At 69.2% G+C, this 24,510-nt stretch overlaps 2 protein-coding genes across 5 annotated transcripts; one reads left to right on the top strand and one right to left on the bottom strand.

Moving 5' to 3' along the window:
* The first annotated feature begins 155 nt into the window (after positions 1–155).
* On the top strand, positions 156–3,017 carry PSRC1 (proline and serine rich coiled-coil 1). 3 transcript variants are annotated; one of them, XM_065649247.1, is made up of 6 exons: positions 156–174; positions 631–749; positions 834–891; positions 1,409–1,727; positions 1,935–2,406; positions 2,491–3,017. In XM_065649247.1, the coding sequence occupies exons 2-6, from the start codon at positions 734–736 to the stop codon at positions 2,604–2,606; spliced, it is 981 nt and encodes a 326-aa protein (XP_065505319.1). In that variant the 5' UTR covers positions 156–174; positions 631–733; the 3' UTR covers positions 2,607–3,017. The 3 variants fall into 3 exon arrangements, with proteins under 3 accessions (XP_065505319.1, XP_065505318.1, XP_065505316.1); XM_065649246.1 differs by lacking the exon at positions 156–174 and having other exon boundaries at positions 191–749; positions 1,935–2,091; positions 2,224–2,406; XM_065649244.1 differs by lacking the exon at positions 156–174 and having other exon boundaries at positions 191–749.
* CELSR2 (cadherin EGF LAG seven-pass G-type receptor 2) lies at positions 2,807–23,532 on the bottom strand. 2 transcript variants are annotated; one of them, XM_065649206.1, is made up of 35 exons: positions 20,033–23,532; positions 18,168–18,806; positions 16,918–17,140; positions 16,352–16,467; positions 16,005–16,093; positions 15,432–15,589; positions 14,792–14,955; positions 14,291–14,416; positions 14,045–14,217; positions 13,465–13,650; positions 13,244–13,357; positions 12,696–12,870; positions 12,458–12,599; positions 12,200–12,320; positions 11,935–12,118; positions 11,678–11,779; positions 11,495–11,589; positions 10,995–11,204; positions 10,214–10,397; positions 9,861–10,004; positions 9,224–9,464; positions 8,932–9,099; positions 8,312–8,438; positions 7,588–7,791; positions 7,174–7,348; positions 6,537–6,649; positions 6,387–6,463; positions 5,877–6,003; positions 5,359–5,481; positions 5,152–5,282; positions 4,773–4,861; positions 4,537–4,686; positions 4,203–4,415; positions 3,876–4,119; positions 2,807–3,296 (listed from the first exon to the last, which is right to left on the bottom strand). In XM_065649206.1, the coding sequence occupies exons 1-35, from the start codon at positions 23,502–23,504 to the stop codon at positions 3,275–3,277; spliced, it is 9,021 nt and encodes a 3,006-aa protein (XP_065505278.1). In that variant the 5' UTR covers positions 23,505–23,532; the 3' UTR covers positions 2,807–3,274. The 2 variants fall into 2 exon arrangements, with proteins under 2 accessions (XP_065505278.1, XP_065505279.1); XM_065649207.1 differs by having other exon boundaries at positions 2,808–3,296; positions 4,203–4,412.
* Between the last annotated feature and the right edge of the window lie 978 nt (positions 23,533–24,510).

Below are 24,510 nucleotides of genomic sequence, written 5' to 3'. Positions count from 1 at the left end.
GAGCGCGGTTGGCGGGGCGGGGGCGAGGAGCTGAGCCAATCCGCTCGGCGGGCGGGCGCGCCGCTATTGTGACGCAGCGGAGGGGGAATTCGAACGAGGCCACGCCCCCCTCCCCCAGGCCACGCCCCCTCCTCCGCGCGCGCGCGGCTGCGCGGGAGCCGGGGGCGGCGCGCGGTGAGCGGGGCGGGGGGGGAACCGGGAGCGGGGCGGGGGGAGCGGGACCCCGCGGGGGGGCGGGACCGAGGGACCGTGCGGCGCGGGGCTGGGGGGTCCCCGGGGGGCGGGAATGGGATCCCCCGGGATCGGGATGCGCGGCTGGGACCCCCACCCCCGCGTGGGGGATTGGGACCCCTGGTGCGGGACTCGGACCCCGCCGGGGTCGGGCTGCTGGGCTGGGACCCCCCCGTGGGGGCTGGAGATCCCGGGGAGCGGGAACCCCCGTCCTGGTGTGGGACTGGGACCCCCCCCAGGATCGGGGTGTGGGACTGGGACCCCCCGTGCGGACCGGGGACCCCCCCCGGGCTGGGGGTGTGGGGTGGGGGGTTCCCGGTTCGGCCCCTCCAGGCCGTGCTGTGTCCGCGCCGGCCGTGCTGTCCCCGGTGCCACAAAGCCCCGATTGTCCCCGGGCAGCGGCCGGTGCCACCCGGGCAGCCCACCGGGGATCAGGGACACGGGGGGGCCGTGGGTCACCCCCCCTCGCCGCCAGGCAGCCCCTGTGCCGCGGGCCGAGGCGATGGCCGAGGAGCAAGGTATGGCAGTGCCAGCGCCGCGTCCCCCCGCGTCACCCCCCTGCACGCCGGGGGGGCCGGGGCTCACTCTGGGTGTCCCCTCAGATGTCCGCTTTGTCACCGAGGAGAGCTTCGACTTCAGCTTCGTGTCCCCTTCCGACAGGTGAGGTGGGGACGTGGGGGACGTCACCCCCTGTTAACAGGGTCCTGGCATCATGGTGATGTGCCACCCCGTGGCCAGGGACACTGGGGACATGCCACCCCATGAACAGGGTCCTGGGGGACATCAGAGACATGCCATCTCATGAAACAGGGTCCTCAGGGACATGCCACCCCATTGCCAAGGCCTGGGGGACATGCCACCCTATGGATGGGACCATGGGGGGACACGTTGCCCCATGGCCAGAGACACGGGGGACATGCCACCCCATGAACAGGGTCCTAGGAGACATGCCACCCCGTTGCCAAGGTCTGGGGGGGACATGAGGGACATGCCACCCCATGGATGGCTTCCTGGGGGTCCTGGGAGCTGTGCCACCCTACAGCTGGCATTACAGGGGACATGCCACCCCACGGCTGGTGTCCTGGGTGGCACAGAAGTGGGGACATGCCACCTCTTGGCCATGGCGGTGGGTGACAGGGGGGACTCGGGGACCGACGCTGCCCTTTGCCCCCCGCAGCCGGGAGGAAGAGGACGAGGATGAGGACAAGGACATCCCTGGGGCAGCCAGCGGGCGCTGGAGCCCCCTGAGCGGCGCCCGGCTGGAGGAGATGGTGCGGGAGGCCACCCGGCTGGCGGCACAGCTGGAGCAGTGTCACCTGCCCCCCCAGGGGACGCCCCCCACCCCTCGCAGCCCCCGCCGCCAGACTTTCGTGGTCAAGGACAGCCCCGTGCGGGCACTGCTGCCCACCGTGGAGTCCCCCCCCGCCGCCAGCCGGACCCCCCCCGCCAAGCCCCGCGGTCCCCCTGCTGCCACCAATGTCCCCAGTACCCGTAAGGTAGGTGACATCTTGCGGGGGGGTATCCTCGGTGCTCCCAGTATGGCCCCACACTGTCCTAAACGCACCCCCCCCCCCCCAAACCAATTTGGGAGGTGGGGGCTCTGAGTGCCACCCTCATGTCCCCAAGGGGGCACCACAGCCCCCCCGGCTGGGTGGTGGGGTCCCCCTGAGCGCTGTCCCTGTGTCCCCCCTCTCTGCTTCCAGGTCCCCTCCAGCTGTCACCCCGCAGCGGTGCCGAAGGGACCCCCCGGGGCCAGGGTGCCCCCCCCCAGCAGGATGGGCCCCCCCCGGCCTTGCCCTCCCCAGGGACAGGGGGCTGGGACGCGGGGCAAGGCCGAGCCCCCCCGGGCCGGGACGGCAGGTACCGGCTCTGAGCGGGGGACGGGGACAAGGACGGGGACAACCAGGGGGCCAAAAGCCACCCCCAAGCCCCACCCTGGGGTGGGGGGGGTATGGTGCCCCCGCCTCGCCCCCACCCCCCCTCTCTCCCCAGGCCAGACAAAGGCGAGGGGGGGCACAGCCCCTGCCCCCCCCGCCACCCGCCAGCCCCGCACCAGGGCCACCACTGTCCCCGTCCCCTCCGGCCACCCCCCCGCAACCAGTGCCACCCCCAGGACACCCGGCCGGACCCCGGCGGGGGGGGCAGCGGCGGGCGGGAGGGCATCTGCACCCAGAGGTAAGGATGGGTGCTGCTGGGGGGGTGCAGGGGGTTTTGCCCCCCCGTGCTTCAGTTTCCCTACAGCTGCTCTCCCCATTGCAGGTGCGGGGGCGGCGCGGGCGGCCCCCCCGGCCACTGGCTCGGTGTGCAAACCAGGGCCCCCCCCAAGCCGCCTGCGCCCCCCCCGGAAGACGGCGATGAGCAGCACCCCCAGGTGACCCCCCCACCCAGACCCCCTGGTGCGTGGGTGAGGACGGGGGGAACTGGGGAAACTGAGGCACGGGGTGGGGGGGGCAGAACTGGGGCCCCCCCAGGGATGAGGCAGAGGCGCAGGTTGGATTTTACTTTAATTATAAAAGGTCACACCAGCAGTAGGAAACCCCCCCGCTCCCCACCCCGACACCCAGGGGTCCCTCAGCCCCCCCTGCACCCACCCCTGGGTGCCCCCGCCTCAGCCTCACCCCTGGGGTGCACAAGGTACTTGGGGGGGGGCCCAGACATTCCTGCACCCCCCAACTGACCCCCCCGCCGTGTGCCCCCCACCTGGGGGGTTTGGCACCATGGGGAGGGGCAGGGGGGTTATATATCCTTTTTTTTTTGTATTTTCATGTATTTTTTAAATAAAACCCTCCACCGGGAACTGGGACTATGGATGATGCTGGGGGGGGCAGGGTGGGGGGGCACCTTATGCCACATCCCCCGCCAGGTGCCAACAGGGTGGGGGGCAAACCCTGGCCAGCACCCAAAGTGCAGTGGGGGGGGCTGCAGCTCCATGCCCCCCCCATCCTGGTGCCACCCCCTGTCCCAGTGTCACCCTCCCCATCCTGGTACCACCTCAGTGTCCCCAGTGTGGTGGCACAGGCTGGGGGGGGCCGCTGGGGTCCCGTTAGATGGAGGTCTCGTCGCTCCTGGCGGGGGGACGGACAGACAGACAGGCAGGAGTGGGTGGAGGGGGGATAAAAAACAAGACAGACGGATGCATGACAGGGTGAGGTGGGTGCCAGGGTGCCCCCCCCAGCACCCAGCGCTCGCCCAGACTGGGGGTTGATGGAGGGGGGGTGAGGAGGAGGCAGGAGCCCCCCGCCCCCCAAGCGGATTAATGGAGAAAATTAAAAAACAGAAATCTGGGCGGGAGGGGCGGGGAGGAGAGAAGAGGGGGGTTAGTGCCTGCGGGATGGGACCGCCCGCTGCCCATCGCCATGACACCCAGACCCCCCGTGGGCACCCCCAAATCCCATGGGCACCCAATGGGCTCCCAATGGACGGTCAATGGGCACCCAACAGGCACCCAATGGGCACCTGAAAGTCACCCAAAGGGCACCCAATGGATATTCAATGGGCAGCCAATGGACAGCCAATAGGCACCCAACGGGCACTCAATGGGCACCCAATGGGCAGTCAATCATCACCCACCGAGCACCCAATGCGCACCCAACAGACACCCAAAAGGCACCCAATGGGCACCCACCAGCCACCCCGGCACTCACTCGGAGCCGGAGGAGTCCTCGTCCACGGTGCCGGCGCGGATGCTCATGGCGACGGGGGTGACGCCGCTCAGCTGCTCCCGCAGGCTCTGGCGGGGGCGGGGGGCGGCGCTGCCCCCCCGCCCCCGGCTGCCCTCGCTGCCCGAGGAGGCGGCGGTGCCGGCGGGGGGGGGCGGCGGGGGGGGCCCGAGGCGCTGGGTGCTGCCTCGCTCACTGATGGGCGCCAGGCACTTCTTCTTCAGGATGCCTGTGGGGGCAGGGGGGAGTCACCGGGGGTTTGGGGGGGTCCCAGCCTTGAGGTGCCACCCCCCTCCCTGTAGCACCACATACCTTTGTGGGGGTGGGGCAGGGGCAGCAGCGGGGGGACCCTGGGGAGCAGCTCGCCATTGGGGGGGGGGAGGTCACCCCGGGGGGGTCCCTGCCCCCCCGCCGGCTCCACGCGCAGGGTCTCGCTGCCCCCCCCCGGCCCCTCGCTCTCGCTGGCCGTCGTCACAAACTCCCCCGGCCAGTACGGGTGTCCCGGGGCCACCAGGCTGTCACCTGCTGGGGGGGCACACTGCTGGGATGGGCAGGGTGAGGGACCCCCAGTCATCCCCATGGGGTGCCCCCCAGCCAAGGCAAGGGCCCCCCCATTCCCACTGGGTGCCCCCCAGGCTGGCGTTACCGGGGCCGGGGGCAGGCAGGGGGGGCCCGGGCAGGGGGTCCCAGCCGGTGGGAGGGGCTTCATCCTCGCTCTCAGAGGAGTGCGTGGAGCCGTAGGATGCGCTGCGGTCGTCCTCCAGCGACAGGTCGCTGTCCGAGTCGGTGTCGTGCTCTGCAGGGGGGGACACAGGTCAGGGGGTGCCCAGGGACACCCCCTGGCTGGGGCCGGGCGCACTCGCTGCAGGTGGGGGGTCCTACCCTCGGGCTGGTCCTGGGCATCCAGGTAGAGCCCCCCCGGCTCGGGCAGCGCCCGCGGCCCCGGGCTGCCCGCCAGCCCCGAGTCCTCCCTGCGGAGAGCGGACACCCGTCAGCACCCCAACACCTGTCACACCAACCCACCACCCCACCACTATGTCACCATGCTGCCACATCAACCCAGCACCACACCACACTGCCCTCCTGCCACCCCAGCATCCCGCCACGTGCAATCGTGACCACCCATCCCATCCTGTCACACCATCACCCTGCCGCTCTGCCACCACCCTGTCACCTGCCCCACGACCCCCCCACCCTGCTGCCATGACCCCCCCGCTCCCCACACAGTGTCCCAGCGGTGTCCCCGCGGTGTCCCCGGTACCGGCGCACGAAGGGGATGTAGCTGTGGTGGCTCTTGCCGGAGCGCGCGGTGCTGTGCAGGGACCCGCTGGACCCACCGCCGGGGGCCGGGCACAGCCCCCCCGCCACATAGGTGCTGTCACAGCCATAGCCCTGCCATGGGGACGGGGACGTCAGGGCCACGGTGGTGGCTGCCCCACGCCGCCCCCGTGTCCCCCCCAGCACTCACGGGGGTCAGGGTGGCCTTGGTGGCCAGCGCGGGGTCGTGGCCGCAGCGGCGGGCGCAGCTGAGCCGCAGGCTCCTCCGCACCTCCCGGCTCAGCACCACGCACACCAGGAAGATGAGGGGGCCCTGGGGGAAGAGGGGGCACGTGGGTATGAGGAGCACGGGGGAGTGCCCACCAGTCCCTATCTGCACAGGGGAGGGGACCTATCAAGACCCCCTGTGCCCACTGGGTGTCCCCCCAGCAAGCAAAACAGGGTGAGGGACCCTCATTCCTTCTGGGTGCCCCCCATCGGCACCCCAGAATGGGTTAGGGATCACCCCGAACTCACTGGCTACTCCCCATCCGCACCCAAACAAGGTGAGAGACCGCTCTGCGTGCATTGAACAACCCCCTGCTGGGCACCCGCTGGGAGAAGGACTCATTCCCAGGGGGCTTCCCATGGGAGGGCACAGGATCTATGCGGGGGGGCATGGGGGGTACAGGGGGGCTGTGGGGGCACAAGGGGGTCCGGGGGGGTCACCTGGAGGCAGTTGGAGGCTGCGAACAGGTAGTGCAGCAGCAGCGCGTCGCTGTTGACGGAGAGCAGGGCCAGCAGCCAGGCCAGGCTGGGCAGCGCCAGCAGCACCGCGGCCGTGCGCAGCCCGGGGCTGGGGGGACACGTCAGAGCTGGTGCCCGGCCTGTGCCCTGCAGACCTCCCCTGCGCCCTGCCTGTGCCCTGCCTGCAGTCCTGCCCACGCCGCTGCCTGTGTGCCCCACCAAGCCCTCCCACGCCTTGGACACGTCTGTTCCTGCCACCCATGGACACCCTGTGCCCTCCATGTCCCCTTGTCACCCAGGGGCACCGCGGCACCCCATATCGCCCTGCCACCCATGGGGGCCCCATGACCTCACAGCCCCCTGCCACCCATGGATGCCCAGCTCCCCAGACCCCACCACCCAGGGGTGCCCCATCACGCCGTGCTCCCCTGACACCCAGGGACACCCCGTCCTCCCCTGCCACCCACAGGTGCCACCGCCCCGGTGACTCACGCCGTGCCCTTCTTCTCGAAGCCCTGTGGGGTGGCGCAGGTGGCCCTAGCCGCCAGCACGAGGAAGAAGATGTTGACCTGCAGGGGCAGAGGGGTGAGTGGGCGGGGGGATGGGCACCCACGGGTGCCCCTGGGTGCCCCCCACACTCACGGCCACGGCGCAGGCGCTGGGTCCCGCCAGGCTCCAGACCAGGCTGTCGTGGATGGAGAGCCAGCAGAAGTCGGGGTTCCCGTAGCCCTCGGGGTCCAGCCCCACCGCCAGCCCTGCGCAGGCGCGGCTCAGGGGCGGGGCCAGGCAGCAGGGGGCGGAGCCAACCGCGGAGGGCGGGGCTAAGCTGGGAGGGGCGGGGCTAAGGCAGGGCGGGGCATGTGGGTGGCTCTGGGCTGGGAGGGGCTCTGTGCTTGGGGGCGGGGTATCTGCTGGGGGCGTGGCTAAAATACTGGAAGCGGGGTTATGATAGATGGAGGCGGGGCCATGGCCCTGGAGGCGTGTCTAACACCTTGGGGGTGGGGCTAAAAGGAGAGGTGGGGCCACACTCACATGGCTATGGTTGTTTTGGGGGGCGGGGCTATGCAGTTGGGGGTGGGACTATCTTGGGGGCGTGGCTACACTTGGAAATACGACCCCGCCCTGCCCCAGGCTGATTGGGGGAGGTGGCTCAGGGGCGGGGCCAAGCTCTAGAAGGGGGCGTGGCCACCCAGAGGGTGTTGGCCCAGGTGGAGGTGGGTGCCAGGGGGGCGTGGTTCAGGAAAAGAGGCGGGGCCCAGCTCTGTGGGCGTGGCCTCACCGGTGATGAAGGCGGGCAGCCCCCAGCCCAGGACGTGGTAGAAGCGCATGGGCCCGCGGTCGACGTGGCGGGGCTCGCTGCGGCGCCGGTACAGGTGCAGCCCCTCCAGCAGTGCCCAGCCCACCGCGCTCATGTACAGGAACTGCAGCAGGATGGCCACCACCGTGCACGCCAGCTGCGCCCCGGCCGTCACTGCCGAGCCCTGTCTCACCCGCCCCACCCGTGCAAAGCACACGCACCACCCCATGAGGCCCACCCACTTTGGGAGCCCCACCCTCTTAGGCCCAGCCCACCACAGCTCCACCCCCTGGTTGGCCCTGCCCTGTGCTTAGCCCCACCCACTCTAGCCCCACCCCAGAAGCCCCACCCAAGCCCTGAATGTCCCTCCCCCCGAGCCGCGCCCCGGTCGCTCACCGGGAGGTCGGTCTGGTTGATGCCGAGCAGGAACACGAGCTGTGCGAGCAGGAGGGCGCTGGCGCCGTGCCGGCGGATGCTGTGGCGGTTGGAGCGCAGCGCCCCCTGCAGCCCCCCCAGCGCCAGCACGGCCAGCAGCAGCCCCGCCAGCCCCACCCCCAGCGAGGCGTAGGTCAGCGGCGCCAGCGGCAGGATCTCCCCATTCTGCGGCACCAGGGGCACCCGTCAGCGCCCGCCTGGCGCGTGCCAGCCCTGGGGGACACGGCCCGGACAGACACACCCCGACACACCCATCGGAGACACGCCCCCAATGCCACGCCCGCTCCTCACATGCCCACAGTGCCACACCCACCGGAGGCTCGGTCCTGTGGGAAACCCGCCTGCTTCCTCAGCCCCACCCCCGGGAAACCCACCTGCCCCACCCCTTTGCAACCCCACTCGGCCCTGCCCCATGGAACCCCGCCCACCTTGCCATGCCCCACCCACACCTCCATCCCTGGCCCCACCCCACTTGCCCCTCCCCTTCTTCAAGCCCTGCCCACTTCCTTGTCCCCTCCCCCTTACTGCAAGCCCCGCCCCATCACCTCACGGCCCCGCCCACCGTGTGGCACCTCCCGTGAACCCCATCTCCCGTGTGCCCCATGTCCCCACACCGCAGCCCTGTCCTTGGGTCACCCCCACACTCCAGGTCCCCCATGTCCCCTGTGTCCCCGCCATGTCCCACCTCACGGCGGGAGATGTCCATGAGGACGGCGAAGCTGGTCAGGTGGTGGCACTGGCAGCTGACGTGGCTCCGGTTGCGGAACACGACCTCGCAGCCCCGCGCCGACCAGCCGCCCGCGCTGCCCGCCCTGCGCGGCACCTCAGCCACTGCCCCGGGGACACGCACCCGCGGACAGCCCCCCAGACACCCCCCGGGACACCCACCCCAGGGACACCCACCCCATGGGGACACTGCACAGGTCCTCTCCCACCACCTACCCGTGACACCAGGAGTTTGGCTGCCACCCTAATGCGCTGTCCCCATTCCACCCACCCAGACCCTGGCGCCAGGTATGTCACCCCACATCCCGGTCCCCGTGTCACCCCCCAGCATCTGGCCTGCCCAGCACGGCCCTGTCCCCATGTCACCTACCAGGACAGGGATGCCACCCCACAGCCACATTCCCATGTCCCCCACCAGGACAGCTCTGCCAGGTATGGCCCTGTCCCCACGCCACCCACCCACAACCCCCGGCATCACCCCCACACCACGTGCCACCCCATCCCTGCCCGTTGGGGCACCCACCCTGCCCCGTCCCCATGTCCCCTGTCCCCATGGGGTGTCCCTGTCCCCCGGCTCACCGCAGGGAGTGGTTCCAGAACACACAGACGGGCTTGGAGCGCTCCTGGGTCTCCAGCAGCCGGAACTGGAGGGTGACGGGCTTGGCTAGTGACCGGGGGGCCTGTGCCCCCGCTGCGTGCACGCTGATGCTCACCACCGGCGTGTTGATCACGGGGCGCTTGGGCACCCTGGGGACACCAGGGTCAGGGCACAGTCACCTGTCACCCTCCTCAGTGCCACACTGCGCCCCGGCACCCCATGGGCAGCCCCAGCCCCCCATGTCCCCCCATGCCCCCCCAGCCCCGCAGACACCTGAGGCTGCGCCGGTCGGTGTCGTATAGCTCAGGCAGGAGCCCGGCCAGGGTGCGGTAGATGATGACGCTTGCGATGGCCTGTCCCTCGCCCAGCGCGGGGTGACGCTTGCGCCGGGTCACCAGGGTCACCTCCTCCTCCTCTTCCTCCTCCCCATCCTCCTCTGTAGCCTCTTCATCCTCCTCCTCCTCCTCCTGCCCGCCCGTGCCCTGCGGTGGCTGCCCGTGCCCGGCAGAGTGGCCTGGGGGGGTGGGTAGGGGGCTGTGCCAGGGTCCCCAACCCTGCCAGCCCCGTCCTGGGTCCCCAACGCTGCCATCCCCATGGCCATGCCAGGGTCCCCAACCACAACAGTCCCTTGGCCAAACCAGGGCTCCCTGCCAGCCCCACCGACATGCTGGGGTCCTCCCAACCTTGCCAGCCCCATCCTGGGGTCCCCACCCCTGCCAGCCCCATGGCCACACGGGGGTACCCCAACCCTGCCTGCCCCATGGATGCAGCAGTGTCCCCAACCCCGCCAGCCCACAAACGTGCTGGGGTCCCCCATCATCCTGCCCACCCCCAGTGGTGCCAGCGTCCCAGGCCCTGCCAGCCCGTGCCTGTGCCAACCCCCCTGGCCCTCAATTCCCCCCAGACTCACGCCTGCCCTCGGGGGGCCGGAAGACGCTGTCGGGCAGGATGACAGTGGTCTCCAAGTCCGGTGGCTTCTCCCCCCGCAGCGCCTCGTACCGCGGCAGCCGGGCACCCGCGAAGCTGCCCTTGTCCAGCCGCACCACCGACACCACTGCGGCACCATGTCACCAGGGGTCCCCGGCACGCCGCGTGCCTGGCACCCCAAGAGCCCGCACACCCCCAAAAACACAGACCCCGGCAGCCACAGACCCCCGCAACCACGGTGCAGGACCCTTGGTAGTGTCCCCAGGCACACCCACATCCCCAGCACACCCCTCTCCCAGCCACACGCATGTCTCTGTCCCCGGGGTCCCCGCTCACCGATGTTGGGGGTGACGATGGTGAAGGGGCTGAGGTAGGTCTGGGGCATGTTCTGCGCCAGGGCGCTGGCGTAGTCCTCGAAGTGCTTGAGCAGCCACGCCGTGCCGCCCTCCGTCTGCTGGATCAGCTCCCAGTGCCGCTTGTTGCTGCTGTCCAGGAGGGCGCTGCCCACGCGCAGCAGGTTCTGCGGGACAGGCAGGGCTGGGCAGGGCTGCCCCCCATCCTGGCATCTGGGCAGGGGGTTCCCTCCTTCCCTTGGCTTCGCTTCCCTGCGGGGTGGGGTGCCCCGGCAGTGCCGGGTGTGCTGTGACCCCCCCCAGCTGACAGGGTGCCCGTCACCCTGGTCTCTCCTGCACCCATCACCCTGGCATCAGGCCTGCTGCACCAGCCCACGCTCCCCTGCAGTTCAAGGCACAGTGGGGGCACCCCGGCACCTCCCAAAAGGCTGCCCATCGCACTGGCATCTGGCCTCCTGCCCCCTCAACACGAGGGTGCCCATCACCCCGGCATCAGGTCTGCTGCACCAGCCCATGCACCCCAGCACATCATGGCACAGAGGGTGCGTCCTGCACCTCCCAAATTGCTGCTCCACCCTCCCGTACCAACATCCCCCGCCCCAAAACGAGGGTGCCCATCACCCCGGCATCAGGTCTGTTGCACCAGCCCATGCACCCCGGCGCATCCTGGCACGCAGCGGGCACCTCCCAACAGGCTGCCCACCCCCTTGGCACGCAGCCTGCTGCCCGTCCCCGCGGTGCGGCGGTGTCCCGGTGTCCCGCACCTCGGTGAAATGCGCGTCCTGCGTGGCCGCCATGCGGAACCCGCGCTGGGCGCTCTCGTGCCGCAGCAGCGCGCGCGCCAGCCCGTAGGCCAATCGCAGGTCGCTGCCGAAGCGCGCGCCGGGCCGGCGCGTGGCCTCGCGCAGCTGCAGCGCCACCCGGCGGGACTGAGCGGGGTCCAGCAGAGACTCGTTGTGCGCCAAGCGCTCGGCCTGGGGACAGCGACGGGGTCAGGGGACAGCAGACACGGGCGACAGGGACAGAAACAGTCAGGGGACACAGGGGGACAGCGACACAGGACACGGGGATGGTCAGGGGACACGGGGACACAGCAACAGGGGACACACGAGGGACCACCACGGGGATGCAGGGTGGCACTGTCCCCATCTTGGCATGTCACCCACCCCCAGCTGCTCCACCTGGGTGGGGACAGCAACAGGGACATGGGGGGGGACCGTCAGGGCACACGGGTGTCCCCCCTGTCCCCATGTCCCCCGCTCACCCAGCCGCGCAGGGGGGCGAAGGCCAGGGAGCTGCAGTTGAAGAGGTTGGGGGGCAGCCACCCCCGGTGCTCGTCGCAGTGCCGCACTGCCGTGCCTGCGGGGACACCGGCGTCACCGCCCTGCCCGGCACAGCGGGGACACCGGGGTCACCGCCCTGCCCCATCCCCGTGTCCCCCACCTACCGACAGATCCCTTGGGACACGGCGCTGCCGCCGGCAGCCCAAAGCGGGTGCGGGGCCACCAGATGCTGGCCTCGATGGCACGGGGACAGCTGTCGTAGTTGACTGTAGGGCAAAGCAGCACGTCATGCCGGGGTGACAGCACAGTGCCACAGGGGGACAGCAGTGGCACCCGTGGTTGGCACCCAGGGTGACAGCGAGGGGACAGCAGGTTGAAAGCAGGGTGGCAGCAGGTGACACGGGGGGACAGCAGCACCCACCTTCGCAGCCGCTGGCCGTCACCTCGGCAAAGGGGTTGTCACAGCGGTCGCAGTGGCGGCCGATGACACCGGCCTTGCAGGGACACTGCCCGCTGGTGACATCGCAGAGGCGGGACAGGGACCCGGTGGCGTAGCAGTCGCACAGCAGGCAGGAGTCGCTGCCCGCCGGCCGGTAGTGGTTTTCCTGGGAGGGTGACACAATTTGAAGGGTGTCACCACACCCTGGGGACACAGGGCACAGGTGGGGACAGGGACAGGGACCCACCTTGCAGTGACACTCGCCCGTCGTCTTGTTGCAGTCAGGGTCGAAGCCCTTGGTGACATCGCAGCTGCAGGGACCGCAGGTGGGGTGTCCCCACCAGCCCCGGGGACATGGCTGGGACTCCCTGTTGGGGACACCGCATGGGGTGACACAGGGTGACACTGCCACCCTACTGTCCCTGCCCACCCTTGTCCCTTGCACAGCTGCCCAGCATGAGGGACGGGGACGCCCAGGGACACCCTGTCCCTCGTTGTCACTCACTTGTGCTCACAGTAGGGACCGAAGTGACCCTGGGGACACTCGCAGGTGTAGCCGTGCGCTGAGCCCGGCTTGCGGGCGCAGGTGGCCGGGGACTGGCAGGGGTTGAGGACACAAGCGCTGACACAACTGTCACCGAAGTAGCCTGGGGATGAGGATGGGGACGATTGGGGACATTGTAGGGAGTGGGTGTCAGCAGGGAAGGTGGCGGGGGGGTCAGCGGGGTGTCCCCAGCGCTCACCAGGGTGACAGCGGCAGGAGAAGCTGTCCCAGTCGTCGCTGCAGTAGCTGTGGGGGGGGCAGGGCCCCGAGTCGCAGGGGTCGGGCAGGGCGCACCCCCCCTCCACGTTCACCCGCGTCACCGCTGCCGCGCTCAGGGCCACCGCGCTGGCCCCCGGCTCGCCCACGCGCACGCCCTGTGCCACCAACAGTGTCACCAGCAGTGTGTGTCACCAACAGTGCCACCCCTGCCGTGCCTCAGCTTCCCCCACTGGAACCCCGTGCCACCCCGTGTACCCCCCAGGAGTTACACCTGTGTTCCCCCGTCCCTGTCCCGAGGGTCATGTCCCCTTGTCCCGATGTCTCCTGTCCCCATGTCCTGTGCCATGTCCCCATGCCGGTACCCCCCTGACCCTTTGCCACCACCCCTGTTCCCATATGCCCCCTGTCCCTACATCCCATGTCCCTGTGCCCAAATGTCCCATGTCCCCCTGCCCCTTTGCCACCGCCCCTGTGCCCATACACCCCGTGTCCCATGTCCCCCGCCCGTGTCCCCTGCCTGTGCCGTACCTGCAGGCAGCCGCGGAACCCCTGCTCCACAGTGTCACCGTCACCCTCCAGCCCCCCCACGCTCAGCGTCCGCAGCTGCAGCCCCTGCAACTCCCCGGCCACGTCGGCCACCGCCTGTGGGCACGGGGGGGGACACTCAGACACCCACGGGTGCCACCATGGGGTGAGCAGGGCAGGGTGCCCACCCCATGCCTCAGTTTCCCCCCGGGGTCCCAGCCTACCTGGTGGCGGCCGTAGTCGAGGGTGAGGAGGAGGAGGGTGTTGGGGGGGGCGCGGCCGGGGCCCCCCCGCAGCTCCAGTGTCAGGTGGTGCCAGTCGCCGTCGTTGACCTTGGCCTGGGGCAGGCGCAGCCGGGCCAGCCGGGCCCCCCCCTGCCAGAGCTCGGCCTCCGCCTGCCCCTCGCTCAGCTGCCAGAGGGACCGCGGTGACACTGTGCCCCCCGGGGACACCACACCCTGCCCCGGGGCAACACCCCAGAGCAAACCCCCCAGGGCAACACCACCCCAAGGAGAAGCCCCCTGGGACTGTCCCCAGTCCAACGCCCCCCAAAAGGGCAATCACCCCCCAAGTGTGACATCCCCTGGCACTGCCCCGCTCCCAGAGCTATACCCTCTACACCAATAACTCCCCTCTGGGATAATACTCCCCCATGGCCATGCCCCCCAGGGCTGTACCCCCCAATGCAATACACCCCCCACCTGGACAATACCCCCCAGGGCAACAACCCCCTAGCACTGCCCCCAGGGCAATACCCGCTCTGGCAATAACCCCCCCAACGCCCGCCCCCCATTCCCCCCGTACCCGCAGGGTGGCGGTGGCGGTGGCGGGGGGGCCGGCGCTGGCGTGCAGCAGCAGCCCGTGGGGGTGGCGGGTGCGGAACATCAGCCCCAGGTGCCAGGGGAGGGTCACGGGCAGCGCCAGCCCGCTCCACGTCACCCGGCTGCTGCCCAGGAACCGCTGCGGGCTGGCCATCTCTGCGGGGACATGGGTGTGGGGGGGCTGGCACCCCCGGAACCCCCTGCCCACCCCGGTGTCCCCCCCCAGTACCTTCCTGGCAGGTCTTGCCCCCGAAGCCCAGCGGGCAGCGGCAGCTGAACCCGTCCCACTCGTGCACGCAGGTGCCACCGTTGTGGCACGTGTTGGTGTCACACAGCATCTTCTTGGCGGGGCAGCCTGTTGCGGGGGGGACAGATGACATGGGGGTCACACCCTCCCACATCACCAGGGACCCCTGCCCCCCCGGCCAGCCCCACAGCCTGGCACATCCAGCCCCGTGTCCCCACACCCAAGGGACACTGAGACCCTCAGGTGCTGGGTCCCCAAGTCCCCCAGGCCATTGTCACCGTGGCATGGTGCCACCCCCAGACCCACATCCCGCCCCACGCCCCGCTGGCCCAGCCCCACACCCAGAGGGCACTGAGACCCCTGGGGACCCCAGCCCCACATCCCAATGACCCCCCTCCATCCCTGGCACTCCCTGACCTCCTGTCCCCACACCCAGGAGACACAGCCCCCCCCTCCCCAGCCCCGTGCCCGCCGTGTCCCCACCGGGCAGGGTGCCGTTGTTGGCGATGAAGGCGGCCATGTCGACGGGGCGCTGGTCGATGTGCAGGTGCCGCATGCAGCCCACGAACTGCCGGCTGCGGATGGGGAAGCTCTCGGGGAGGGTGGGCACCCCCCCCAGCAGCAGCGGCCCCGTCAGATCCAGCGACCTGCAGCACCCGCCGTCACCCACGGGGACACCGAGGAACCCCCCCAGGGATCCCTCTCATAGGGACCCTGAGGGACCCCCGAGCAACCCCACGCCCATGAGGACCTCAAGGGACTCCCCACCCAGGGACCTTGAGGAACCCTCAAGGGACCCCACAACCATGGGGACCCCAAGGGACCCCCCCCATCTCCACCCATGGGACCCCAGGGACCTCCCCACAAGCCACGGGGAACCCAAAGCACTCCTAAGGGACCCCTTCCCACCCATGGGGATTCCAAGGGACCCCCTAGGGTCACCCCATCCATGAGGTCTCCATGGGACCCCCAAAGAACTCCCAAGGGATCTCCACCCATGAGGACCCCAATGGACCCCCCACACCATGGGGACCCCAAGGGACCCCCAATCCCCAGTCCATGGGGACTCCAAGGGACCCCAAGGGACCCCCCACCCCTGGGCACCCCAGGGGCACCCCCTCACTTCTTGCTGCCGGACTGGGTGCCCTGGGCAGCGCAGGAGTAGTTGCCCAGGCGGGGGCCGAAGCGCAGGGCCATCCCGGTGTCGCAGTCATCCACTGTCACCACAGCCACCTTCTCCTCCGAGGGGCCCTGGGGCAGCCCCGACCGCCCCAGCACCGGCTGGGGACAATGGCCAAGCCGTGGGACCCCGCAGCCTTCGTCCCCTCCTCCGCCTCCCCTTCCCTCCAGCCCTGCTGCCCTCCGACCCCCCAAACTCCACCCTGTCCCCCCAAACCCTGCTCAGCTCCCCGTCCCTCTGTCCATCCATCCCTCCCTCTCCCTCTTCTTCCATCTCCCCCAGAACCCCATCCTGCTCTTCTTCCCCCCCAAAATCCCCCCACCTTCCCCTGATCCCTCCCTCCTGTCTTCCTCCACCCTCCCAAACCCTCACCCTGCTCCCCCATCCCTGCATTCCCCCAAATTCCCCCCTCCAGCCCCCCAAGCCTCCACTCCACTCTCCCCATCCCCCTGTCCCACCCAAACTCCCACCCCACTCCCCTCCACCCCCCATTTTCCGCCCCCCGGGTGCCCCCACCTTGTTGTAGTAGTGGAGCTGCACGCGGTGCCACTGCCCGTCGCTGACACCGCCCGGCACAAAGGGGGACACCGTGGTGGTGGTTTCACCTGCGGGCACCAGCGCTCGGGCAGCGAGTGCAGCCCTGGGAGGGGGCACGGGGGGGGATCGGAGGGATGGGGGTGCCAGGGCTGCAGTGCCGGGGGGCAGTGTCAGATGCAGTGTGAGGGACGTAACACGTGGGATGCAGTGCCAGGGATGTGGTACCCAGAACACGTGCCAGGGATGCGGTGCCGGGATGTGGTACCCAAGGGGACACTGGGACATGGTGCCCGGGGGGACACGGGGACGTGGTGCCAGGTGGGTACCTGCCGAGAAGGTGAGCTGGACCTGCTCGCCCACGATCTCCAGCGCCACGAAGTCGTGCTTCTCGTTGAAGCGCCCGTTGTAGAGCAGGAGCCCGTCCCGCTCCTTGGTGGCAAACCTGGCGTGGGGACGACGGACAACTCTGGTGTCATCCCCTGCCGTGCCCCCCAAGGGTGTCCCCTCACCCCACAGCTCCCTGGCCTGCCCCGTCATCCTGTGCCCAGCAGGACACACCAGCACCCATCACCCCCTGTCCCTACGGGGTGTCCCCACCCCATTGTCCTCATGCCAAGGGGTCACCCCAACACCCCAGTGTCCCCACCCTGTGCTCATGGGACACTCATCACCCCACACTCCATCTCCCCACCACCCTAAATTATGCCCATGGGGCACCCATCACCCTATGCTCCATCACTCCGTCTCAGACCAACGGGGCAGCCATCACCCTACACTCCATCTGATGCCAATGGGACACCTGTCACCCCACAGCCCACCACCCCAGGTGATGCCCATGGGGCACCCATCACCCCCCACCCATCCAACACCCACGGGCCCCCCCGGGGCTCACGTCAGGGCGAGGGTGAAGTGGAAGCGCTGGCGGAGGCCGCGGAAGGTGAGGAAGGAGTTCGGGGGGAAGCTGCGGGTGCTCATGGTGCAGAAAGGCTTCTCGTAGTGCCCGGGGGGGCACTGGCAGTGGAACCCCCCCACCAGCAGGTTGAGGCAGGTGCCCCCGTTGCGGCAGACCCCCGGGGTGCAGCGGCCCCCCCGGGCGCTCAGCTCACAGCGCTCCCCTGTGCGAGACCCAGCTGGCACCTGGCACCCCCAAAATTGGGGGTGGGGGGCTGGGGGGTGGGGATCCCCTCCCCCATCCTCTCTCCCCCCCATCAGCTCCAGAGAGGCTTTATCCCCAGCTCCATCGCTGTGGCAACCACCTCCCGTCGCCACGGCAACCGAGACAAAGCACCCCCCCCCACCTCCAGCATCCCCACCCCCACCAGCGGGCACCCCCAACTCGGGTGTCCCCCCGGGGGCTGGGGGTCCCCAGGGCAGGGGGGTGGCTGTCCTCAGTGCCACCAGTCGCCCAGTGACCGTGGTGGCCTCCCCCAGGCCATCCGTGGTGGGGAGCCCATGGCTGGGTCACCATGGTGGGGACAGGGTGTCCCAGCACCTCAGGGTGTCCCCAGGGTGTCCCTGTCACCCCACCAACCTCCTGCAAGGACCACACTGGGTGGATGGACAGAGGGGACAGGGACAGGGGACCAGCCGTGGGGAGGGTGGAGGGACAAAGCGGGGACAGGGGGAGATATGGGACAGGGTGAGGGAGAGGGAATAGGGAGAGAGGGAGAGGATGGGAGGGAGAGAGGAGGGAAAGGAGGTGGGGAGATGGAGGAGGAGGAAGATGAAGGTGTTGGAGACAAAGGGGAGGATGGAGGGAGAGATGCGGATGGGTGGACAGATGGACAGATGAATGGACAGATGATGGACGGCTGAAGAGGAGCTGGACGAAGGAATGATAGGGATGGATGATGGAAGCACAGCTGAGGAAAGGGTAGACGAAGAGGAGCTGGATGAAGAGATGATGGGGACGGACACCAAGACGATGGGATGGCTGGATGATGGATGGATGGATGATGGACGGATGGATGATGGAGGACTGAGAAAGAGCTGGATGAAGGGATGACAGAGGGACAGCCGAGAAGGGGCAAATAGAGGGGAACCAGTTGAAAGGATGACAGGGATGGCCACCAAGAACACAGAACCCCCACTGGAGAGCTGAAGGGGACACCGTGACACCAGGACGGCCGCGCGGGCTCTCACCAGTGAAGTCCTGGTGGCACTCGCAGGTGTAGCCGCCCTCGCGGCTCCGGCAGCGCCCGTTGCTGCCGCAGGGGCTGGAGTAGCAGAGGTCGATCTCCGTCTCGCAGTAGTCGCCGGTGAAGCCGGGCGGGCAGCGGCAGCGCAGCCCGGCCACGGGCCGGATGGGCCGGAACAGGATGGTGTCGGACGCCAGGAACGGCGCTGAGCTGTCGAACTGCAGCACGGACACGCAGCGCAGGTAGTTCTCGCAGGGCTCGCGCAGGCAGACGTTGTCGTCGAAGGGCAGGACGCGCTGGGCAGAGATGGCGGCCAGGAGCGAGCGGTTGAGGTACAGCCGCTCCCGCAGCTCCTCCGAGGAGAAGAAGCGGCCGCCGGGTCCCGGCAGCAGCACCGAGAGGCTGACGTTGAGGATCCGCGCCGTCCCCACGTCCGTGTCCGTCTGGATGTTGAAGAGGACGACGCGGTGGCGGGGGGTGGCCAGGACGGTGGCCACCCCCTCCAGGAAGCGGCTGAGGAGCGGGGACAGGAACCGCTCCTGGGACATGTCGGCCAAGCGCAGGGTGATGCTGTTGCTCAGCATCTCGTCCGTGATCACCGTCACCCGCAGCGTGCACTGGGCCGTCGCGCTGTGCACCCCGTCTGTGGAGGGGACGTGGGGGTCAGTGATGGCGATGGACACGGCGGGATGGGGACGGTCGTGGCGACGGGGCACCTGTCCCACTCGGCCACCATGGGATGGGGACGGTGCTGGCTATAGGTCACCCATTCTGATAGACACCCATGCCTATTCTGATGGGGCACCCATCCTGCTCAGCCACCGTGGGATGGGGACAACAGGATGGAGACAGTGCTGGTTATGGGGTGCCCATCCCACGTGGCCACCACGGGATGGGGACAGCTGGCCATGGGTCGCCCGTCCTAACTTGCAGAGCTGGGGGGGCAAAGGCTCCGCCCGGCCGTGGGGCACCCGCCTTCCTCCTCCTCCTCCTCCTCCTGGCCAGGACAAGGTGCAGGGGGACGTGGGACAGATGGAGAGCAGGCGGACAGATGGACAGAGAGAGCGTGGGGAACGGGGGAGGGAGAAGGGGGTGACGCAGGGGGTGGCGGGGGCGGGGGCTGCCCGGTGGCCCATGGCCGGTGGCCGGTTGCCATGGCTGCGGGCGCGGGGGCCCAGCTATGGCCGGACCCTTTGTTCCCGTCCCGGCTGCCCCCGCGCTGGGGGGGCTCCCTGCCCCCACCCTTTGTGCCCTGGGCTCCCCCCTTTGTGCAGCTGGAGCCCTGCGGGGGTCTGGTGGCGATGGGGGACACGTGGCTGGGGACAAGGGACATCACAGGGCTCGTGACTCAGTTTCCCTCCCTGCCCAGGGGCGGCCGAGGAGCCGCTCCCCCCGCCCGGGGTGACCCTCCCGGCAGCACCCACGGGCCCCCCAGCACTGCCGGCATGGCCCCCCTTGGCTCCTTCCCACCAGCGACCCCCCAGACTGACGGCTGAGTGTGGAGACCCCCCAACGGAGAGGCCACGGTGCCAGGAACCCCCAAATACACACACAAGGTGCTGCCCCCCAAATCCCTGCTACAGGGTCCTGACACCCTCCCTCCAAATAAAACATGCACCCCAGGAAGAAAAAGGGGGTGCTGGGGAGCCCCACTACCACTGGCCGGGATGTTTGCGTTGGGGGGGGTCAAAGCAACCCCATCACCCCCCAGATCCGGAGGGTGGGGACACCCACGATGGGTGGTGGCACCCCAGAACACCTCAGCTCCGTGCAGCAGCGGGGCGGGGACAGGGACACCCACAAGGGCTCCCCCAAACCCTGGACCTCCAAACTGCCCCCACCCCACCCCAGGACACGGGGGAGTCCTACCCGAGACGGACACCCTCATGACGGCCTCCAGGGGACGGTTGTTGTCCAGGGCGGGGCTGAGACGCAGGTCCCCGCTGCGCGGGTCCAGCAGCACCAGGTTGAGCTCGTTGCCCTGCTCGAAGGCGTAGCTGAGGCTGTCGGAGACGTCGGGGTCGTGGGCCGGGATGCGGCCGATCACCCCCCCGGGGAAACTCCCCGAGCGGTTGGTGATGTAGTTGTTGAAGAGGATCTCAAAGTTCTTGAGTTGGGGGCTGTTGTCGTTGGTGTCGCGGAGGCGGACGTGGACGGTGGCCCGGCTGACCAGGGGGGCCGAGGTGGCTTGGACCACCATGACGTACTCGGCCTTGGTCTCGTAGTCCAGGTCGGCCAAGGCGGTGAGCTCGCCGGAGAAGATGTCCAGCTGGAAGACCTCGGGGATGTTGCCCTCCACGATCTGGTACATGATTTGGGCGTTGGTGCCCTCGTCGGGGTCGGTGGCCGTGATCCGGGCCACCACCAGCCCGATGGGGCTGTTCTCCTCCACGAAGATGTCGAACTCGTCCCGCTCGAAGACGGGCGGGTTGTCGTTGACATCCAGCACCGCCACTTGGATCTCCACCGGCGTCCGCTTGGCCGGGACCCCCTTATCAACGGCGAATGCCCGCAGGGAGTAGAGCGGCACATTCTCCCGGTCGAGGCGACGCAAGGTGCGGACGATGCCCGAGGTGGACTCAATGATGAAGTCGCCGTCGCCATCATCACCCCCTTGGAAGGTGTAGAAGACCCTGCCATTGAGCCCCGAGTCGCGGTCGGTGGCGGAGACCTGGAGGACGCTGGTGAAGGCGGGCACGTCCTCGTAGACGGAGCCCTGGTAGGAGTCGCGCAGGAACTGGGGCGCGTTGTCGTTGACGTCGCTCACCAGGATCTCCAGGTAGGTGGTGTCGGACTTCTGTGGGATGCCGTTGTCACGCGCCGTGATGGCCAGGGTGTAGGACACCTGGTCCTCGTAGTCCAGCTCCATCTGGGTGGTGACGGCCCCTGTCTCAGCGGCGATGCGGAACTGCGGGATGCTGTCCTCCATCAGGTAGGTGATGCGGGCGTTCTCCCCCGTGTCCTCATCCGTGGCGCTGATGACCACCACCGTGGTGCCCACCGGCCGGTCCTCGTTGACGTTGACGGTGTAGTGGGAGCTCTGGAAGACGGGTCGGTGGGTGTTGGCATCGGTGACATTGACGACCACCTGGGCCGTGTCCTGGCGGGTGCCGTCGGAGGCGGCGATGGTGAGGAGGTACTGCCGCTCCAGCTTGTAGTCCAGGGGCAGGGCGAGGGAGATGAGGCCACCGCCACTCTGGCTGGTGATGGAGAAGCGGTTGCGGGTGTTGCCGCTGGAGATCTGGTAGGTGATGACGCTGTTGGCGTCACGGTCGACGGCAGAGACGGTGAGGACGCTGGTGCCCACCGCCGCGTCCTCGTTCAGGCGGGCGCCGTACTCCCGCTGCGTGAACTCGGGGCTGTTGTCGTTGACGTCCAGGATGGTGACGCTGACGCTGGCCGAGGAGGCCATGGGGGGGTTGCCCTGGTCCTGCGCCTCCACCCCAAAGCTGTAGAAGTCCACCGCCTCGCGGTCCAGCTCGGAGGCCACCACAATCCACCCGGTGCTGTTGTTGATGGCGAAGGGGAAGCCGGCACCAGTCTCCAGGAGGGCGTAGACCAGCCGGCTGTTGTCACCCGAATCGGCATCGATGGCCTGAACGTGGATGACAGAGTAACCCACCGGCACATTCTCCAGCACGGTGGCCTGGAAGGGCGTGCTGACAAAGATGGGGGCATTATCATTGACGTCCAACACCTGGACGGTGACCAAACCGCTGATGTTGGAGAGGGGCGGGCGGCCGCCGTCCTGCGCGCGGATCCGCAGGGTGAACTCCTTGCTGACCTCGTAGTCCAGGGGGCTGACCACGTCCAGCGTGCCCGTCTGCGCGTCGATGTAGAAGTGGCCGCGGGTGTTGCCGCTGACGATGCTGTAGTGCACCAGGGCATTGCTGCCCTTGTCGCGGTCGGTGGCCGTCACCCGCAGCACAGCCGAATTGGGCGCCACATCCTCAGGGACCTGCACCACGTAACGTTTCTCGCTGAACTGCGGCGCGTTGTCGTTGTCGTCCTCCACGGCGATGCGGACGGTGGCCGTGGCGCTGCGGGGTCCCGGCTCCTGGCCCTGATCCATGGCCTCCACCAACAGCTCGAAGGCTTCCACCTCCTCGCGGTCCACGGGGCCGCGGGTGCGGATGACACCGGAACGGGGATCAATCTCAAAGACCTCGTTGGCACCGCCGGCGTTGAGCAGCCGGTAGAGGACGTTGGCGTTGGGACCAGCGTCCCCGTCGGTGGCCCGCACCGTCAGCACCTCGTAGCCCACCTCCAGGTTCTCCCGCACGCTCTCCCGGTACTCGGGCTGCTCGAAGGTTGGGTCGTGGTCGTTGGCGTCGTTCACCGTCACCGTCAGGGTGGCCATGGCGCTGCGCCGGGGCGTCCCGTGGTCCAGCGCCGTCACCCGGAACACATGGGTGCTCTTGCTCTCCCGGTCCAGGGGGGCGGCGGTGGTGACGGCGCCGGTGACGGGGTCGATGGCGAAGAGGGCATCGGAGCGGCTGTCGAAGAGGGCGGCCATGGTGTAGCGCAGCCGGCCCGCCTCCCCCTCGTCGGGGTCCACCGCCACCACCCGTGTCACCGGTGTCCCTGCTGGCTGGTTCTCCCCCACCGAAGCCTGGTAGCTGGAGGGCTGGAACTGCGGCGCTGTGTTGGGGCTGCGGCGCCGGCGGGAGCGGCTGCAGGTCACAGGGCTCCTGGTGGCCCCCGTGGTCAGAGCGTCCCCAACGTCCCTGGTGCTCATTGCCTCCCCAGTGCTTCTGTTGTCCCTGGGGACTTTCCCAGTGTTCCCAGTATCCTCAGTGCTCCTGGTGCCCCTGGGGACTTTCCCAGCGTCTCCAGCATCCCTCGTAGTCCTGTCGCCCCTGGGGACTTGGGTGCCGCCAGCGTCCCTGGTGCTCCCGATGCCTCCACGGCCTTGGGCACCCTGGGGGCCGCCGCAGTCTCTGGTGTCGCCGGTGTTCCTGGGGCTCCCAGCGCCGCCGGTGTCTCGGGAACCCCCGGAGCCGCCTCTGTCCCGGCTGGAAGCGCCAGTACCCGCTGCGGTCCCAGCGCCGCCGCCATCCCCGCTGCCGCCGGAGCCGCCTGTGGCCGGGGCGGGCCCGGCGCCGCCGCTGTCCCCGGTGCCGCCGGAGCTGCCGCTGTCCCCGGTGCCGCCGCGGCGGGGCTGGAGCAGCGGCAGGAGCGCGCCGGGCGGGCAGGTGCCGGTGGCGGGTGCCGGGGCCGGGCGGCGGGGCTGGCCCGGCGCGGGCAGCAGCAGCAGGAGCAGCAGCAGCAGCGGCGGCAGCAGCGGCGGCGGCGGCGGCGGCAGCCGGAGCGCGGCCCCGCGGGCGGGCGGAGCGCCCATGGCGCGGTGCGGCCGCTGCCGCCGGTGCCCGCTGCGCCCCGCGCCGCCGCTGCGCCCCTCCCGCCGCCCGCGCGCGCCCGCCGGGGCGGGGCCGCCGCTGCACCGACCTGCGCCGCGCTTAAAGGCGCCGCCACCCCCCCGCACCGCGCCCCGGGCACCGCCGGCGGCACCGGCCCCGCCCGCACCGGCGGCAGCGCGGGCCCGGGCACGGCGGGGCGACGAGGGCGGGGGCTGCACGGTCGTGGGCCGCGGGGCACGCACACGCGTGCATGGTGCACACACGCACATCGCACACGCAGACAGAACATGCACATCAAACACAGACACTGCACACGCAGACTGCACACACAGAACATGCACATGACACGCAGACACTGCACGCACACATATTGCACACACACACACAGAACACGCACATCAAACACAGATACTGCACACACACAGAACATGCACGCGACACACACGCATTGCACCCACAGACACAGTGCACACACACATGTTGCACACATACACACAGAACATGCACGTCACACACAGACACACAGACATGGCACACACACCTGTAGACATTGCATACACATGGAACAAGCACGCTGTACGTGCACATGCACATTGCACACAGACATGCAAGTTGCACGCACACATATTGCATACACACACGGAATATGCACATTGCGCACAGGCGCGTTGCTCATGCAGAACATGCACACAGACACTGCACACACATGTTGCACACACGTTACACACAGAACATGCACACTGCACACACACACATGCACACTGCACACACAGGCCGTGCACGTGTGTGACCCACGCACACAGGGCACACACAACAAGCACACATTGCACACACGCATCACGCACACACGACATGTACCCTCTATGTCCCCACTGCGGGCTCTGAATGTACTGGAGGCACCAGGGCCTGGGAATACTGGGGGATACTGGGGGACACTGGGAGGGCGCGTGGTGCATCCCAAGGGGGTCCGTGGGATGCTGCCCCCCG

Source organism: Caloenas nicobarica, chromosome 21, assembly GCF_036013445.1.
Source record: "Caloenas nicobarica isolate bCalNic1 chromosome 21, bCalNic1.hap1, whole genome shotgun sequence".
In the NCBI taxonomy this organism is placed as follows: domain Eukaryota; kingdom Metazoa; phylum Chordata; class Aves; order Columbiformes; family Columbidae; genus Caloenas; species Caloenas nicobarica.
This window is presented reverse-complemented; position numbering and strand designations above follow the sequence as displayed.

Bases quoted from the DNA above. Each gene is read 5' to 3' on its own strand.
- CELSR2 (XM_065649206.1), bottom strand. From the start codon at position 23,504: ATGGGCGCTCCGCCCGCCCGCGGGGCCGCGCTCCGGCTGCCGCCGCCG. The intron at 6,004-6,386 runs GTGAGTCACCGG...GTGTCCCCCCAG, and splicing joins TTCGAGAAGAAGGGCACGGC to CCCCGGGCTGCGCACGGCCG. The intron at 5,482-5,876 runs GTGACCCCCCCG...CTCTTCCCCCAG, and splicing joins CAGCCTCCAACTGCCTCCAG to GGCCCCCTCATCTTCCTGGT.
- PSRC1 (XM_065649244.1), top strand. From the start codon at position 287: ATGGGATCCCCCGGGATCGGGATGCGCGGCTGGGACCCCCACCCCCGC. The intron at 750-833 runs GTATGGCAGTGC...GTGTCCCCTCAG, and splicing joins GGCGATGGCCGAGGAGCAAG to ATGTCCGCTTTGTCACCGAG. The intron at 1,728-1,934 runs GTAGGTGACATC...CTCTGCTTCCAG, and splicing joins ATGTCCCCAGTACCCGTAAG to GTCCCCTCCAGCTGTCACCC.